We start from the raw sequence: 19,420 nt of genomic DNA on the forward strand, positions 1-19,420 counted from the left end.
CTAAGAGTGAGTGGGTATCTCACCACCTTGCCTTGTTCATCTCTCGGTTTCTTCAGACATGGAAGTGCAGGACTTCCTGTTTGATTTAGAGGTTACGTGAATGAAGGACCACTTTCATTCGTGCAGTTATTCTAACTCCAATCTGAAGTCTTGTACTTCAGTAACTGACAAAATTATGTGAGGAGGTAATAAATAGCTGCACTCTCTGTGTGTCAGTGAGTGAGTGCAGAGGTGGAAGGGGCGTCATCAGATGGTGTTTTGGGTTGTACCATTGTTGTGCTGGCTGGATGGTGGGGAGCTTTCTTGTACTTGAGGTGGAGTGATTTTCCTTATGACAGTTCTTTAGTTCCCATAACTTCTCGATAGTATGAGTCAAGCAGGATCTAGCCTTGGGAAAGTTTAGGATTCCAGATAAGCAGACCATTCCCCTGCTGTTCTACTTGTTTCCACCTGCTTATGCTGTTGTAGTTGTGACTAATGATGACATAATAATATCACTGTTCTGTCATGACTTCTTTACTTTAGAATTATACTAGTAGAGGTGACTAGTTGTAATCCTTTTCTTGAGTTATGTCAGCTACATAAAGATAAGATTTCACTTTATATTTTAATTTCAGAAAATTGCCATAGTCGAGATGATCAAAATATGGTTACAGCCCTAGGCAGCTATTTGTGTGGGTAGGAGACAGACATCTTATGTATCCAGGGGTGTGTTTTAGTGCCAGAAGTTGCCTGGCTGTACTCTTCTGGCTGCGTGTGCATTTCTCTCTCTATCCATAGAATCATTGTCTAGAAATGGTAGTTTTATTCCTCATGTTCAAGTCAGGATGGTGGTTGCTTTGCACTAACTTCACTACTAATATGTATCTGAACTGTAACATTTTGTTTCTTTTATAGGGTGAAGAATGATGGCTGTCTTCAGTACACTTATTTGGGGTGTTGGTATTAGCAGTTTTGCTATATTTCAACTTCTTTTCCATGTACTAAGTTCTTGGTTTTCCACACGGGTAACTTCTGGTTTTAACAAACTTGACCAAAAGAAGCAAATTGAATGGAATTCAAGGTAAAGTTTCTAAACTGTGGTATAAAATTATAAATTGATACAGGTACTCTTTCGTAGGTATTTTTTAAAAATTGTGTGTGTTACCTATGTGCTCCCATTTGTTGAGGGGCGGGACGCTGATGCTTCTGACTACAGAAAACTGGCAGCAGCTCCAGGGAAACTAGAGCATCCCAGTGAAGCTGATAGCACTGACAACATATTGAATGAAACTGATAGTTACAGCAACAGAAACATTCTAATATCTGGAAAATTATGGTATCTTGCAACCCTTCAGACCTGGAGATGCTGGATATAGCAGCCTTGACAGTACTTATGGCTGCCACCTTCTGGTACTTTTATCAGTAGCCTGGAGCATGTAAATTGCACAGGTGAACTTTCCCCATCACATTATCTCCTTGCAGGAATAAATCCTTACTTACTGAATGTCTACTGTTAAAGGCTGAAGGACTAATTTTTTTAAGATGTTGGTGACCTTACTAGTACTGTGTTGTGGGCAAGAGAAAGCCATGTTGTCTGTCTTAAATCAAGAAATATTAATCTGTAGTTTGAATTAGTACAGTAACGTTTCTTATTTTCACACTAATAGGATATTAGGATATTACTAATAGTATATATACATAGGATATGTACCTATGCAGAACAACTTTGGAAACTTCTAGAATTTTAACCAAGGAACTTGCCCCATGTTCCCTGTCTTTAGAAGGAAGCTACTTTGAATAAGGAAACATAAGAAAGCATTGGATTGAATTCTGTTTTTGTGTGCTTCCATGAATTGACTGTTGTGATGTAGTACACTTTTAATCTTATGAAATTTGAAAATAAGCATGCCACCTAACTCATGGGTTACCGCATCTAGCTTACAACTTTTTTCCTTGCAGCTGGTATCTGTTGTATTTGTTGCCTACCTGCGAGGCCAGGACTCTTATGGGAGAAACCCTTGATCTCATAAAATAAGCTGCTTATTACCATCAATAAAACACTTATTTCTCTGAATGCATTTTGTCTTTTGGAACCATTGCTTTTGGATGTTAGATTTACTGGTGGTTCAAGGAGAAGTATTGATCCACATTTATCAGAGAATATACTGAGTGGTGTATGTTTCTTTCCTGGAGTAGCTCCAAAGTGAACAGATATTTGAAGACTCTTTTCCCACTGCCACTAATGTAGTTTGCTCAAAACGGCAGCATTACAAAATGTAAAGTTTCTGATCTTTTAGCATTTCTTAACTGACTCAGGAAAGCTATTGTAAGATAAAATACTGAACAAGCATTATTTTAAAAATACTATAAAGCAGAGGTGTTATGAAACAACAAAAGGATGCATTTTCTTTGTAACTTGTCTCCTGGCAGTGTTTTTGTAGGAGAACTAGCTAGTCAGTGGTTCTCACACATTTAGCACTGGGACCCACTTTTTAGAATGAGAATCTGTCAGGACCCATCGGAAGTGATGTCATGACCAGAAGTGACATCGTTAAGCAGGAACATTTAACAATCCTAGGCTGCATTCCTACTTGCACTTACCCAGGAGTAAGTCCCATTTACTGTCATTGTTAAAAGGATATACATAGTTGTTTGTTAAAAGTACAGGTCTGTAACATTTCCCCAAATGCAGTCACATACCATGGTAGCATCAAATCTAATTTATTAAAAATAAAACATTGAAATGAATGGGGACCCACCTGAAATTGACTTGCGACCCTGTCCCAACCCACAGTTTGAGAAACATTGAGCTAGATGTTCTAATATACTAAACATCTCTGGTTCCAAACATTCCAAAAGATCTACAGGATCTCTGCTAAGTTGACAGGACTTCTATGTAAAGAAGGAGTTCTTTTCCTTTGATTAAAGGTAGTTCTATGGGATGTGAATACAGATTTGCTGTTGCCACAATAATTGAATCAAGACATGTATGGAACTGCTAAATTGGAGCAAGTTTCTTCACTCTCTGGTATTTCAGTGATAGAGTTCTTTGTTAAGCCAAAACCTAAGCACCATTAATTAAACCTTTTAAAAGTTCTGATTTTTGCAGTGTTCAGTTGCTGTGATTTCTCCAAAGCATGCTTCAGTAAAGCACTGAGAGGATTGGGATGCTAATGTCAATATAGTTCTGTAATCATATCCATACTTACCTGGGGGTAAGCCCCATTGACTGTAATGGGACTTCCTTCTGAGTAGATATGCATAGGATTGAGCTCTAAGTGACCAATATACAGACACTGGAGACCTCTTGGTGGTGTCCTACTCTTTTTGCAGGGTGATCATCTATGCTTGTCCACAAAGAGAACCAGGTAATAGCTTGTAATGAGTAAACTCACTGGAACTTTGTATCTTCTCAGTCCTTGGAGATTGATGGTCTAATGTTAGTCAATTCATTATATTAGTATGGCAAAAATGGATACTATTCTTTTCCTCAAGTATCACTTTGCAGTTTGTAGTACCAAAAGGATTTGGCCTCAATTCAGATATAACAACAAACCTCAGGTTTGCTAGCTTTCTACTTCCCCCTTTCTCCAGTCAGTTCTCTTCTCTTTTGTGCTCATTCTCCCTCCCCTTCTAACAGATTTGAACCAGAACTGATCATAATTTCAGGACAGACTATGGCTTGCACCAGCTACAGTCTGCTGCATTAAACATAATTTGCCACAAACTGAAAGCAGAAGCTTCTGATCTTCTCCCCTTGTAAGCAGAGAAGGGAGCATTCAAACTCAAGCCTCATTTCAAATGCAGCCTTTGATTTCTCTCTTTCATTCAGAATTTCTAGAAACATTTAATATAAATTGCAGTCTTTTTTTCTGAACAGTACTGCCAGTTCACTCCTAATTAGATTTCTTTTATCTTTTCTTAAGGACAGTATCTACATTCCATGCTTTGGTGGTTGGAGCACTCTGTTTGTACATTTTATTATACGATGATGCTGTTAATGCTGACCATGTTTGGTAAGATGTAATCCTCCTTCATAACTCCCTTTTATTCCACCTCATTGCTTTTGTATATGCTCTCTCCAAACTTTATTTTAAAATGTAAATGGTATTAATCTGCTTGATCTTACAAATATTTACCGATTGTACAACACAGGGCACAATCCTAACCAGGTCTACTCAGAAGTAAGTTCTATTTTGTTCAATGGAGCTTACTCTCAGGAAAGTGTGGTTAGGATTGCAGCCACAAAGGATTTCCTTATTTCAATGTACTTTTTCTCAAAAAGAAATTGGTGCAGGTAGCCAAAATGTTCTGCTGATGTAAGCCCAATTTGAAATTAATACATTGATTCCTACTTTGGAATTGTGTTTGAGACCACCCTACTCTCCAAAAAGTGTTGCTAAGATGATATGAAACCTTGTAAAATGATAGTGATCTCTCAAAAATGAATGTTGCTATTATGGATTTCTACTGAAAATAGCACAAAAGAAATGTGACTGGTTGCTGTTCAGTTGATTTTATGCATCAGATTTAGCCTGCCTGCACTTAATTCCACCTGGGAAGTGATATAGTTAGAAGGGGTTAGAATTTCTTTCAAGGTACAATATGGACTAATTGGCTTTTTAATGTTGAGAAAGATGCTGTGAAATGGATTTGCTGAATAAAATCAGTGTGGCATGGGGCTGGTAAGTGCCTGTGATTATGGGGGGAAAAAAGGGAAATCTACATTCATTTTTTTTGGAAAAGCAGATATTCTCTGAAATAACTCCAAATAACTTTAATATATGGTTAGCTATAATTTAGCTAGCATGTAATGGAATAGGAAGAAGGTTTAAAGGCCATATTGTCTCTTTTTATTATTAATATATGTATTTTAAATGCATTTATTTTACATACATATTGCTCCCCCAAATAATGGGGTACCCAGAGCAGCTTACATCATTCATTAAAATAAAATGGCAAAGGCCAGCGTACAGTATTAAAAGACATAAAAATATATAAAAAACAGCATCTAAAAAACAACATAACCAGCCCAACTAAGGGTGCAATCCTAACCCCTAATGTCAGTGCTTTCCAGCACTGGCATAGTGGTGCCAATGGGACATGTGCTGCATCCTGCAGTTGGTTGTCACTCATGGAGGCCTCCTCAAAGTAAGGGAATGTTTGTTCCCTGACCTCAGAGCTGCATTGCCCTTATGTCAGTGCTGGAAGGTACTGACATAACGGGTTAGGATTGCGTCCTAAATTAAACAAAACCACAACAAAAACAAAAGTCCAACCATTCAACCAAACCTAAGGGGAGCTGGAAAAAAAGTTGTTAGCTTTTTTCAGAAGGTCATCAAGAAGGCCACAGTTCTCCGTTTGAATGGGATGGTTCCATAATTTTTCCATTGCTACAGAGAAGACCCTACCCCTTATTGCCACCAACTTCACATCAGTCAGGGATGGAACTTGGATACCTTGGATGACCTTGGTATGAGCCAGTTCACATGGAAGCAGGTGGTTCTTGAGATAACTTTGGTACCAAGCCATAAAGGTCAGAACCAGCACCTTGAATTGTGCCGGAATTTGAATTGGTTGCCGTTGCAACCTCAGACACAGCAGGCTGGTAGAATCGAATTACTGAGCATCCCAAGACCACTCATGCCACCATGTTCTGTATGAACATGCACATTAGTGCACATTCTGCACTAATTGCAGTTTCTGAATGGTCTTCAAGGGGAACTCTGCACAGAGTATGTTAAGTGGTTAAGTTAAGGCATGTACCACTGTGGTGAGGTCTGTATGACTCGAGTATGAACATAGCTGGCACACCAGCCTCAGCTGGGCAAAGACCACCTTAGCCACCTCTACTGTCACCTGACAGTCCAGAAGCTGTGGATACTCCAGAAAGACCCTCAGTCTGTGAACCTGTTCCTGCGGAGGGAGTGAAAGCTCATTCAGCACAGGCTGACGATCCAGCACCTTAGTCAGTTCTCTGAATCTGGAGGACCTTTTTTTTCCATATTTAATTTCAACTTGTTAGGTGTCACCCCAGCCAACTCAAGGCAGCACTCCAGGACTTGAACACCTTCTCTGAGGTTAGGTGACAGGTAAAGCACTGAGTAAATAAATTTTCTGGTACTTACTACACCTTAACTAAAAGTGTAGTACAGTGGGCCTGTGTTATCATCTGGAAGTAACTGGCAATAGGTGGACCATGTAAAGTGATAAGGCAGGGATAAAGGTTGAAAAATACTGTTCTAATCTTTTGTCAGAGCTCCCATACACATAAGCAGAGGCTTCCCATTTGTTTGTTGTTGGAACCATTTCAGTGGAGGTAACTGCATGGACCTGGAATATATCTTACACTGCAATGTTTTCCTCACTGCTAAAACAACAACTCTGATTATTCTGATGTGTGTATGGAGCCACTGAATTCCAAGTGTAGGCTCTGGGTTAAGCAAGTAAATTTTCCTCTGCCTTGATTTTCATATATAGAAAATGATTGCCTCTTTGTAATGCTCAGGATTTTCTTCTCTTTGTCGTGAAAAGCCTTTGAAAGGTTGAAATGAAAATGAGCTATAAAAAGTCAATTCCACTTCCACTCTTCATAGCTGCAGTTTCAGTTTCTGTCTGCTGCCACTATTACCACTACAAAACCCTGCTAGCCTAGTTGACTCTTCTCCCTTGCTGAACTGAAGCCTCCTTATTTGTACCAGAAGGGTAATGGATGCTATAGTACCCTGGTAGTAAGCCTATATATCTGGCCACCTGGTCTGGGGAAGGATAAAAATGTCTTTTTCCAATATGAGAGTATATTTTTGCACTCTCTATATGCATACACTTTTCCAATGGACTGCTTTTTCCATTTTCACGAAACTTTTATTTGCTGTTCTTTTAGAGAGCCTCTCTTGGTCTGGACAGGTGGGCACAAACCATGCCTTGTAGGCTGGATTCAGCGCCTATTTCAATCCTTTCCCCAACAGAACTTAATATTCCACTGGGGAGCCTCTTTCCTGTGCAATTGCCTCTAAACTTCATGTTGGCCAACTGCTTCCATGTTCCATCACCCCAGCAGGCTTTGAGTCCAGATTTCTGGGCAGACACAGCTGGCTGGTGCAAAGTTTGAGTGGAGACACCGAGAGGAGGCTCCCTGGCAGAATGGTAAACTCTGTCCATGCTAGGGAAGGATTTTTGGCACACAGTGCTTTTCAGTTTGGAGACTGTTGGTCTGGGCTGTCATATATCAAGGTTAGGTAAATTCAGTCATTTCCCTGAAATCCTCATGCCTGACGTGCCTCATCTTCATGCCTCAATCCTTTCCCTGACATTCTCATGCCAGTCATTTGGGAGAGAAGAAAAGCAGGCGTTGAAGACAATGTATGTGGGAAGAGCACATGTTCCGGTGTATGGTATCTAACATATGTGTGGTGTTTTGTAAATGTCACAGCTCTTATGTCTTTGTTTATAGGGGTGAACCTTCTCTAGTGCAACTAAATCTTGCTATTACTACAGGTTACCTCATTTCAGGTAATTTTTATGCAATACATGTTGTTTTGAAATCTAACTAATCCATATAGAGAAGTTTCTTTACATAAATAATATGTACAGAAGTAAAAGCCTTTAGGACAGTCGAGCTCTAGAAAGCAGAATTTTAATTTTTGTCTCCTCTGCAATGTCTTTTCTCTATTGCATAATGAGTGAAAAAGTGTTTATCTTAGAATTAGCAATATTGCTGTGCAGTTTTGAGATTATTTACCTCAGATCTGGTATCAGTGTTCAGTTCCTCTGTAAGCATCTAGTATTGCTAGGCAGAGTACAGAGGTGATTTCTCTGGAACCACAAGAATTGCTTCCACAGTTTGCTGCTCACATGGCAATAGCTCTGATTAAGCACCAGTATTTTGATAACTATACAAAAAACTAGAAGTGAAGAAGGTCCTCTGGACGCATCCAGAGCACAACTCCGGTTGTGTTTGGAGAGTTCAAATTGGTCCTGGTTGGGGGACCCATGTTGGGTCGAATCTGCAGATAAAAAATCCACAGATAATCGGACACCATCTGTGCACACTCTTGCAGTGGCATGGGTCTTCTGGGAGCTTGTTCCAGTTTCTTCCAGAGCATGAAATGACAATATGCCAACGAGTTTGACTAGAAATCATGGTGTGGGTGCAAAACATTAACAATTACTTGCAATAACTGTGCTACAATACTATCTCCATGTTTCTCTAAAGCTATTTACTGGACACAGCCTCTGTTTTAATGAGCTGCTTTGCTTTTGGCAGCAAGCAAAAGCTGCTGAAAACTATTGATTGTTGGACTACATCCAAATGTTCTGAGGAACAGAACAAAAAGAATCTTTACCCCCCCCCCCCCATAAAGTACTAAAATCTTTTCCTTGGAAAAATTGTCACGAAAAGAGGTTTTTCCCATTCAGTCCAAGGGATCTTTCGTTGCCTTATATAAAGTGCTTATTACAGTTATTCTGAGTTTACTGTTTTTCATATGGTAAAAGAGGTGATTAACAACATCCAGGTGAACCATGGAGCAACTTCTGAATTGGCTTGGTAATATACATCTGAATTCCATATCAGTGGGGAAAAAGAGAACTGTTATATGATAGGAAAGTGCAATCTGAACTTCAACCTTTTTTCCCCAGTGTGAGTGGGGGAGTTGTATCCTTGAGACATGAAGAAAGAAATCTGTTTTATAGTTGCTTCTTCCCAGTTTTTCATTGTTCTCATTGTCGATAGTTTGACTGCTGTGCCCTCTCTCTAGAGGTGCCACTGCACTATGGTGTCTAGACTTTGTTTTCTTAATTACGTTGAAATTAAGATGTCCCGAATTGGATTGGCAGATAGACTAGATTTTCCTTAAGTGCAGCTATTTGTCACTATAATGTGTGTACCAGCATCTAATGGCTTTGTGCAAGGAACTCTGTTTTATTCTGTGAAGGTATTGAAATTGTGTAATCAGGAAAATACCTGTTTGTGAAACATTTTCCTCAGAGTAGAAAGAAAAGCCTACGTGTGCTTTATATTGTAAGCCTTTAGTTCATAGCTATAGCTATAGCTATGAACTATTTAAGGAAAAATAGCTATTTAGGAAAAATAGCTATTTAAGGAAAAATATCACATTCTGTTTTTTTGAAAAAAGAGCAGATAAAAAATGGCTCAACTATTTGGTGCAAAAGTGATTAAGTGTGAACACCTGATAGCTAGCATGTGCTTGGGTAGTATTTCAAAAGATGGAACACAATGATACTTACTGTAGATCTTATGTTCCTGACCTAAGTATCTGGTTTGCCAAGATGTTTCAGGTTGAGATAGTTCCATTACGAAGTTAACAGGCCTGCAGGCAAAGTCAGGACATGATGGTAGTGTAAAGATCATGGACAGGCCTTGGCAGGCCGTGAAACTTGTATTGTCTGCTCATGGAGAAAAGACTCTTGTAGCCCTTTCAAGAACTGTTGTGCCTATGTGTAGGTGCTTAAGATGGAGTGCATCAACATTATGCTGGTGTTGCCAGGGGCCTTTCAGTTACGTTGTGGGCAAGAATGCTGATGCAATACTTAGTGATGTGATGTCAAACATGTTTGAAGTCATACCTTAAGCTTGCAGTTTAGAAATTATTACAGGTGCTATTAGTAGAGCTGATGAAAAGCACTATTTTGCAACTTTTCAATATGTGATTTGATTGTGATTGTAATATTTTTTAAAGATTTTTATATATTGAATGCTTTAAAATGAAATAGAATTGGAGTAAGTTTTTCCTTTCCTTTTTTCTTTTCAGATTTGTTGCTTATTATTATCTATTGGAAGGCGATTGGGGATATATATTTTATAATTCACCATTTCGTAGCTCTGTATGCTTACTACTTTGTACTGGTATGTTCCATATTTAATTTTATACTAGCATGGCAAGTTGACGAATAGGTGACAGAGTGAGCATCACTTTAACCCATTTCTGCCCCACTCACAGGTGTACACATTAGAACCCTGTTGCAAATATGCAACGTTGAGCAGAAATGGCTTAAATCAGGAGTGTCCAATCTTTCAACTTTAGGGCTCCTGGACTTTTAACAATTGTGTCGAGAAGGGAATTTTAGCAGGTGCAGTTTTATCATCTGTGAGAACAAGCTGCACCTGCTGGAATTCCCTCTTATACACAATTGTTAAATGTTCTGGAGCCCTAAAGTTGAAAGGTTGGCCAACTCTGCTTTAAGCAAGTTAAAACTCAAACAGTACAATTTCCATAGTATCTCTACTGTATTTACCTAATAACCTTCAACTTAATAACAGAAGGTTGGGTTTTTTTGCATACTGGTACCAAATTCCACCAATCAGAATTTGGCAATGGAACTGTGAGACAACTGAATTAGTGACTTCTGCGGATCATGGCTGCAGACCAGTGCTGGATTTAGACTTGGTGAGGCCCTAAGCCAGCGATTTTTAACCAGTGTGCCATGAATGGTCCACAGATGTGCCACAGGAGTTTCAGAATAATTTATTAGTAGGGCCATTGGAAGATGTGAACCCCCCTCAGCAGCATGGTGTGCCCTGTTAATGGTAAACAAAAACTGATTGTGTGCCCTGTCAACTTCAACGCCTTGTCAGTGAGTTGTGAGATGAAAAAAGTTGAAAATTGCTACCCTAAGCTTTATAAGCCATTAGTTATTTGATTTTTCTCTGTAAACCGCTTTGTGAACTTTTAGTTGAAAAGCGGTATATAAATACTGTTAATAATAATAATTAATAATAATAAGGCTTGGAGGCCCCTTGTTAAAAAAAAACACCAAAATTTGCTGCACAAGCTGTTTTTTTAAGCACATAATTTAAAAAGCCTTCCCCCAATTCTGAAATTGTTTTGAGGCTCTTGCGGATTGTGAGTCCCTAAGACAGTGGTTTACAAACTGGGGTGTTGCAACGCCCCAGCCTGAAGGCCCTGGCCTCTGCCCCCTTAAGGGGAAGGATTAATCCCCAGGATCACGTCGCTAACAGGAATGCACTCATCAGTCCCTGCAACAGCAGTCCTGGCGTGTGAGGAGCCCTGCGCGAGTGTCTGCAGGGCTCTCCAGCCTTCTGAAAGTGGAGTGATCGCACTCCACTCCAGTTTTGTGGAAATGGAGTGCAACAGGGTTGAGCAGTGAGGTGGCAAAGTTGGCAGACTACACCAAACTTTTCCGAGTGGTGAAGACCAGAAGTGATTGTGAGGAGCTCCAGAAGGATCTCTCCAGACTGGCAGAATGGGCAGCAAAATGGCAGATGCGCTTCAATGTCAGTAAGTGTAAGGTCATGCACATTGGGGCAAAAAATCAAAACTTTACATATAGGCTGATGGGTTCTGAGCTGTCTGTGACAGATCAGGAGAGAGATCTTGGGGTGGTGGTGGACAGGTCAATGAAAGTGTCAACTCAATGTACGGCGGCAGTAAAGAAGGCCAATTCTATGCTTGGGATCATTAGAAAAGGTATTGAGAACAAAACAGCTAATATTATAATGCCGTTGTACAAATCAATGGTAAGGCCACACCTGGAGTATTGTGTCCAGTTCTGGTCGCCTCATAAGAGAGCGACTAAGATGATTACTGGGCTGGGGCACCTTCCTTATGAGGAAAGGCTATGGCGTTTGGGCCTCTTCAGCCTAGAAAAGAGGCGTCTGAGGGGGGACATAATTGAGACATACAAAATTGTGCAGGGGATGGACAGAGTGGATAGAGAGATGGTCTTTACACTCTCACATAACACCAGAACCAGGGGACATCCACTAAAATTGAGTGTTGGGAGAGTTAGGACAGACAAAAGAAAATATTTCTTTACTCAGCATGTGGTTGGTCTGTGGAACTCCTTGCCACAGGATGTGGTGACGGCATCTGGCCTGGATGCCTTTAAAAGGGAATTGGACAAGTTTCCAGAGGAAAAATCCATTAAGGTTTACAAGCCATGATGAGTATTTGCGACCTCCTGATTTTAGAAATGGGCTATGTCAGATGCAAGGGAGGGCACCAGGATGCAGGTCTCTTGTTATCAGGCGTGCTCCCTGGGACATTCAGTGGGCCACTGTGAGATACAGGAAGCTGGACTAGATGGGCCTATGGCCGATCCAGTGGGGCTGTTCTTATGATCGCCCCACTTTCACTTTTGATGGCCTGGGGAGTCCTGTAGACGCTCACGCAGGGCTCCCCACACCCCAGGACGGCTGCTGCAGGGACTGGTGAGTACGTCTCAGTCCCTATAGCCCCGTTAGTGACACGATCCTGGGGATCATGTTGCTGCCTCCTCCCCACTCCCACCAAGACTTACTGTCCCTGAGAGTTTGAAAACCGCTGCCCTAAGAGCTTGTTTAGCTTATGCTAAATCCAGTACTGTTGCAGACATTTCATAGAAATCAGAGTGTAATAAACTCAAAATAAAAAAGAACCTGAGATAATTTGAGTTGTTAGCACTTGGTATAGAGTATTGAAGGTTGGTTTTGGACCTTGCCTTGGTTGCTTGACAGCTGATGCCCTATTAGGGTGACAGCAATGATGTGGATACAAGCACCACTTTTGGGAGATGGAAAACTTCAAATTATGTGACTGTCAGTATGTGGTGACCTTTGTTAACTTTGTTAATGCAATTTGTTCATTTGCATTTATACCAAGTAGAAATTCCATTTGAATATAATGATATGGTAGATTTCTGATGTTTCTTAGAAAAAAGTGATTTCAATTTTTAAAAAGAAAATCTGATCTAAATCTCTACAAAGGAAAAATGATGGTCTTTTTCTCTGCAAGACATATTGTAATGCTTTTGGTATGTTGTTTCTCATGAAGATTGATTTCTTATTATGGAAAAGTTAACAGGGCACATGTGTACGCACAGTATTTATTGTAGATAGCAAATTAAGGAGTTTTATTCCAAAGAAACATATGTGCCAAAATAGAAGCATTTTCTTCAGGAGATTTATTGTTGAGTTCCGCTTAGATAGTTCAAGCGCTTTAAAAGTTTTCTTCCTTCTCTATTGTGAATTTTACTGAGAATTTTGCATGAATGGAATAGTTATTGCTAGTATTTATAGTGGTGCTTGGTGCACATGCATCCCTGAATAAGTGTTGAAGCACCACTGATAATATACTACATTTGTTAAAACTACCATCAGGAAATGGTTCTGTGTGTTTTCAATCTAGTCTTGTACTGTGTCAAGGCTCCCTCCCCCGCCTCATGCCTGTTGTCAAAATGGACTTGTTCAGGTTATTCGAACGGGTTGATCATGCTTGTATACATGTGCACACAGTTATTTATTGTTTGGGTGTCAAATTGGTTGGAGGGCCAAACTCTCAGAACAAGTGGTTGTGTCTTATCCATTGTTTTGGATAAACAGTTTTCACCCAGTTTAGGTGGGGAGCCAGCAGCAGAATAATCTCATAGCTTTGATGCTAGGGAGATTATGGAGGTTAAGGGTAGAATCTAGAAACTGAGAGCACTGATAGTTCAGGAAAACATATTTTGGCAGAGAAAGCAATCTTCCCTCCATCTCTCCCTCTACTCTTATTTATTGTACTGTCTTGTATGCTTTGCCACCTTTAGGGCGCAATCCTAACCCCTTATGTCAGTGCTTTCCAGCCCTGACATAAGGGCAATGCAGCTCTGAGGTAAGGGAACAAACACTCCCTTACTTTGAAGAGGCCTCCGTGAGTGACACCCAACTGCAGGATGCAGCACGTGTCCCATTGGCATCTCTATGCCACTGCTGGAAAGCACTGACATAGGGGTTAGGATTGCGCCCTTAGTTGGTACTCCCAACTATAAACTTATTTGGAGAATGCTGATCTGGCTTCCACATGTTGGTTATACCCTGGATAGACTACTCTATATATTAGATTGCTCTGGAAAATGGTTCAGAAGTTCCTATTAGTGCAGAACATAGTTGTCTATTTACTCACTGGTGCAAGAAAGCTGGAATGTGTGTTATCATCTTTGATTCAATGGATTGACTAAGATTTCGAGGCTCAATTTAATTTGCTAATTTTAACTTTTAACACTTTTAGCCTAAATGATCAGGGTCAAGTTATCTGAAGGACCATGTTCTCCTAAACAAACCTCCCTGAACCTTGAGATTGGACTTGTTAGTCCTACCTATGGGCCCACCATTAGTAGAGATTCATTTTGTAGGCAATAGGGGAGAACCTTCTGAGTGGCAGCCCTTTCTCTATGAAATGCCTTCCCTATGAAGACCCCTAGCTCCCTCTTTTGGCCACTTTCAGACAATTTTTTTTTTCTGGAAAGCTTGTTGTTATGTATGATTCTATTACTACTGTTCTTACTTTTTAAAATTTTCCTGTATTATAATTTTATGGCATATTGTCATATGTTTTGATGTAACACTTTGTGGTTTTTCACAGAACCTAGATAAGTATACAAAACTTGCTTTAAAATTTCAACTTCTACAACTTATGTCTGAAGATATTTGACTTGGTAAAAAACAGAAATCAGTGTAGTCTTGGCTATGAAAAAGTCAATATACTCAGATCTCAGGGAACTGAACTAGAGGATCTTGTTTCTAAAAAGTATTCAGTTGAATTGTGCAATTGTGTTTTGTGCCAGCTGGAAATAGCATCTCTGATCATATTTCACTAGACATGATCCTCTCTTTCCTATTCCTGGAACTTCAGCAGTCATGTTGAGTTATTAGTATAGCCTAGTTTAGTTTGCACTTTGTAGTAATCTACTGTTCTAAAATTTAAATTCCTGAATGTTAATGTTTTTTTATTATTATTATTATTTAGGATAGAGGATTATTGGGATATTTTGCTAACTTTCGTCTGCTTGCAGAATTCTCTACTCCTTTTGTGAATCAGCGGTAGGTGACACTTTAATACATAGTACTTGCTTTTTGCCTTGCTTTTAAAGCAAGCATAGCTCCGGAACTATGTCGGGGAGGCTGCTGTCATTATTAATTCATATTTATTTTATTTAAAAGCTTTTTATCCTGCCTTTTCTCTGCTGGAGAAGACAGCCCGTGACAGTGTACAATTTATAGGAAAAAAATATACAATTTATAAAAACAATGAATAAATTAAAAAAATAAATAAATAAAATAAAACCAAAACCATCAGTATACATGTTACTTTAAGTAGAATTACATGTTCTGCCCCAAAGTGCTTACAATTTAGATCAGGTCATTCCATACCCTGGCCCACAGACCAGATCCAGTGCATGACCGGATCCATTCCCCAGGTGAATGGCGCATACTGTTCTGGTGGGGAGTCACTGTTCCACACTGCTGATCTCTCCAAAAATGTGCTCTGACCAGCTGCTTCTGGGTTCCATCACCCCAGCAGCCATTGTGCCCAGATTTCTGGGCAAACACAGCTGACTAGGGCTCAGTTTCAAGTTCAGTGGTATGAAACAGCAGCTCCCTGGCATAATGGTAAGCACCTTTTGCCCCAGGGAAACCTTTCTCAGCATGCAGCAGTCTCTAGTTTGGAGACCACTGGTCTAGATACCTGGGTTGAGTCCTGGAGCTGACATGGCTAATTGAAGAAGTTGTAATTTCCAGCTGTAAAAACAAACTTCACAGACTTGTGGTGCTGGCAAGTCAGGTAAAGGTTGTGAAACATAAATAACTTTAGAAACACAGTGTCACTGTTAGTAGCAACCTTAACAATTTTAGAATTAAATAAATTTATTACAGTATATTGTGTGTGTGTGGACATGCGTGTGTGCATGTGAAATTATTCTTGGCCCAGTGGCTAATTCAAATAGATAATAGCCCTTCTAATCCAGTCAGAGCAATGAAACACTCTTAAAAATTAAAATCTTGTTAAATGCTAGAGTAATTAGTTGCTTTGTTTTTGGAGCATTAGGTTATTCTTCATAGCAACTGACAAATCATCTCAAAGTTGCTATTCAAAATAATGTTGTTAATAACTATGTTGCTACACATGAATTTTCAAGTAGGACTTTAACAGTGGTGATCCTGGCCCCTGTGCCTCCCTGGGCCAAGACTGTAGAATGCGGCCCCCAGTTGAGTGCCCCCCACAACGGGCCTCAGAGGGCCGGAGGAGGCCATGTGTGGTCTCCGCAGCCCTTCAGAGGCCTCCAAAAGGTCTTTAATGCCTACTTCTGGTTTTCAGTGAAAGGAGACTTCCCCAGCCTTCAAAAGGCCTCTTAGGGCCCTAAATGTAATTTCCAGTTTTTGCTGAAAACTAGAAGTTGGTGTTGAAAGGTCCTCTGAAGGCCTTCTGAGGCGTTCAGAGGCTGCGGAGGCCACACACACCCTTCCCGGTGCTATGAAGGGGACTAGGAAGGCAGTGGCAGGGGCGGCAGCGAGAAAGGCAGGGGGGCAAGGGCAGCGCTGTTGCACCCACAGGTGTGGCGCCTGGGGCTTTTGACCCCATTGCCCCCTAGGTATGCCACTTTTTAATGACATAAACTTGAGATGATGAGGAGGTGACCTTTAACCTATATACAAGGTTTAAAATTCCATCATGCAAAGATGTATGAAACCTGTTTGTCACTTAAATGCAAGTGTCAACAATGTATTTGTCTGTAACATTAATGAAAAAATAAATGGCCAACCTGAGTTGCTCAGTTGTCTTTTTGACTTTTGAACTCTGTGGCCTCTATAAAGAACCCCAATATAATTCTCAACTTGTCAACATAAATTATAAAAAGCAGTGCATGTCATTCCAATATGTTAATGTCAGATAATGTTTTGAAATTGGAAGCAACATATTTGATGATGTGTGAGTTCTCCCTTCCTGAATCATTACATGATTCTAAAAGGAGGATCACTTCCCAGGAATAATTTCACTGGAATGGCTTAAACAGATGGCATGCTTATGTGCTCTGAAAAATAAAGTGAGGTGTCCCTTTCCTACTTGCACATTCTTAATCAGTCCAGCCCACATGTTGTTAATGAACAGTGCCAAGTTGCTGGAGATACTGTGCTAATTCTTGCGCTGGACACCCCCCCCCCATCCTCTGATGTAGATTAGGCAGCTACCATTCAGTTTTTAAGGTTCAGGGGTTGCCCCTGCCACATGGGCCCTCTGACAGTAGTGCTTGACCTAGCTGACTCCAGTGCTACCCCTTGCAAAAGCAGGAGCACAGGATCCTGCTAAGGACCTTGGTACCATCATACTTCCCTACTAAGCCCACTTGTGTGTTCTAAAGCAACTTGATTATTTTTTCATCCCATGCTGCTCAAGTTATGTAAACAATTCAACAGCCACTTGGAAACATGACATAACATGGAGAAAACTATGCCAGCATCAGAAACAGGACAGTAAAAGGGACAGGAAGAATACATTTCCACTTTACTAAAGCTCCATTTTGGATTTAGCATTCTCTCTAACCAGCCTTTTTATGCTTTTAATACTGTAAACTGCATTGCTATGCTTTTATAATCTGCTGTGGTTTTTATTGCTGGGCTTTTATTACCTATTATTCTGCTGCTTTTTAGCAGTTATGACTTTTTATTGTTTTATATCTTAGTTTTTGTTAGCTGCCTTGGTTGTTTCACTTTTGTGGGAGGAAAGGTGGGGTAGAAATATTTTACCTAAATAATGTGAAGTTGAGCCATGAGGAGATTGTGGTAATGATGAATCCCTATTCCTAAATAGGAGGAAGAATATGAAAAGCATGCTACCATCTTGATTTGATTTGTGTTAATCTTTTTTTCCCTTGTAGGTGGTTCTTTGAAGTATTGGGGTATTCCAAGTCTTCAAAATGCAACATCATCAATGGAGTACTAATGACAGTTGTGTTCTTCCTGGTGAGGATCGCAGTTATGCCAGTTTATTATGGCTATGTGGCATCTGAGGTGGGAACAGAAGCTTACCACAGATTAGGATTTGCAGCTCAAAGCGCCTGGTTTATCTCCAGTATTGCTTTGGATGTCATGAACTTAATGTGGATGGTCAAAATTACAAAGGGATGTTACAAAGTTATTTGTCTTATTGGACAAGGGGAAGCCAAAGCTCATAAGAATGGAAAATCTGATTAGAAGACTTTTTTTTTTTTTAAACGAACACCTCTTTTTCAGAAGCTTTGGGTTCATCGAAAGAATAGTGCACATTTTGGTCATAAAAATCTCCTTTTGAGGAAAGAAGGTATTACCTCTTAACTGTAGCCTTTCCCTTGTACCACTGCACCCAGGGCCATTTTGTTTAAAGACTTGCATTATGTGGAATGGGAAACAATGACTTGTTGCACAAATCAAACTTGGCAGTGTGTTGTAAGCACTTAATAGACAAATGAACCTGTACAGGAACAAACTCTTACAGCACTAGTTCCCAAGAATTTTCTCTCAGGTTTCTTGGACTAATGTGTTTTTAATGCCTGTGAATGTCGGGACTTTTGGTTTACATCCTGCAAAAATGGCAACTTCCCTGGCATGTTTCTGCTTTTTTGTTTAGCGTTCACAACTGAGGTTTCATTTTTTTGACAACTTTTTTTACATTTTTGCCAGAATTTTGCTTTGAATCCATAATCTAGTACTGCATTTTCAGCTGCCTTATATGCATGGACACAACATTTTGGAATTTTTAGAGCAAATTTACATCAACATATAAACTAGAGTCTGGGGTTTCCTTTTTTAAAAGTCTGTTTTCTTGTATTGTATTGACTTTTGCTGTGTGTCAATAACTGCTGCTGTTTTTATCCTCTATTTTCTCCTCTCCATTTTAAAATTTTTTATTAAGTATCTGAAGTCCAGCACATAACTAGCATGGTAAACAGTATGGAGATAAGTACATTGTTGCACTGGTGTTCCTCCTCTGTCATGGCTATTGGGACCCATATATGTTTTTAGTATAGTATCATATAAGGTAGAGACACTAGTGGCATATAAACCACTGAAGGGGAGTATATAAATGACTGGACTATGTGGATTGTTACAAGAACCATTGTGCTTGTAAACAAAAACAAAGTTAAAACTCTTTACTAGTTGATTTCCATGGTCATTTTTTAAAAAGCAAGTTACAAGAAATAGCACATTTGATGGGTCAACAAGTAGTAGAAAATCTGGTTTTTCATATATAAAATGCATTTTATTCTGTTCTTTATAAAATCAATACACTGATATAGCTTTATCTCATTAGGGATACCCTTTCTTCAAAATCATCCTATTTAAACCTATATTTGCAAAACCATGTTGCTGATGAACTCTGAATAAAAAGGAAATATTTATCAGTAGAACAGAATATTGAAAACCTACTTGCATCACATTAATTCTACATTCTTTACAATTATGGTCTCAGTTTATTTTGTGATGTATTTATTATTGAATTGTTTCTCAAATCATCAATATCCACCTGATTTTTCTTTATGTTAAAGTATTGAATACTGTGTGCCTTTGTTGCTAGTGTTGGGTTCATTTCTAAGGTTGTGATACAAATATGCAGGAATGTTGAGAGCAACCTGTGCTTTTGTTTTTAACAAATGTCATGTGGAGTATCTACAGTGGAGCTCA

The 19,420-nt window shown here is 39.6% G+C and overlaps 1 protein-coding gene across 1 annotated transcript; it reads left to right on the top strand.

The window, feature by feature from the left end:
- The first annotated feature begins 905 nt into the window (after window positions 1–905).
- TLCD4 (TLC domain containing 4) lies at window positions 906–18,623 on the top strand. Its single transcript, XM_066626016.1, has 6 exons — window positions 906–1,063; window positions 3,909–3,998; window positions 7,436–7,494; window positions 9,756–9,850; window positions 14,730–14,803; window positions 17,638–18,623. Exons 1-6 carry the CDS (start codon window positions 906–908, stop codon window positions 17,951–17,953), a joined length of 792 nt encoding a protein of 263 aa, XP_066482113.1. The 3' UTR covers window positions 17,954–18,623.
- Window positions 18,624–19,420: the final 797 nt, after the last annotated feature.

Source organism: Tiliqua scincoides, chromosome 4, assembly GCF_035046505.1.
Source record: "Tiliqua scincoides isolate rTilSci1 chromosome 4, rTilSci1.hap2, whole genome shotgun sequence".
NCBI lineage: Eukaryota > Metazoa > Chordata > Lepidosauria > Squamata > Scincidae > Tiliqua > Tiliqua scincoides.

Coding starts and splice junctions, on each gene's coding strand:
- TLCD4 (XM_066626016.1), top strand. CDS start 906: ATGATGGCTGTCTTCAGTACACTTATTTGGGGTGTTGGTATTAGCAGT. Junction 1,064..3,908: donor CAAATTGAATGGAATTCAAG/GTAAAGTTTCTA, acceptor TCTTTTCTTAAG/GACAGTATCTACATTCCATG. Junction 7,495..9,755: donor TACAGGTTACCTCATTTCAG/GTAATTTTTATG, acceptor TTTTCTTTTCAG/ATTTGTTGCTTATTATTATC.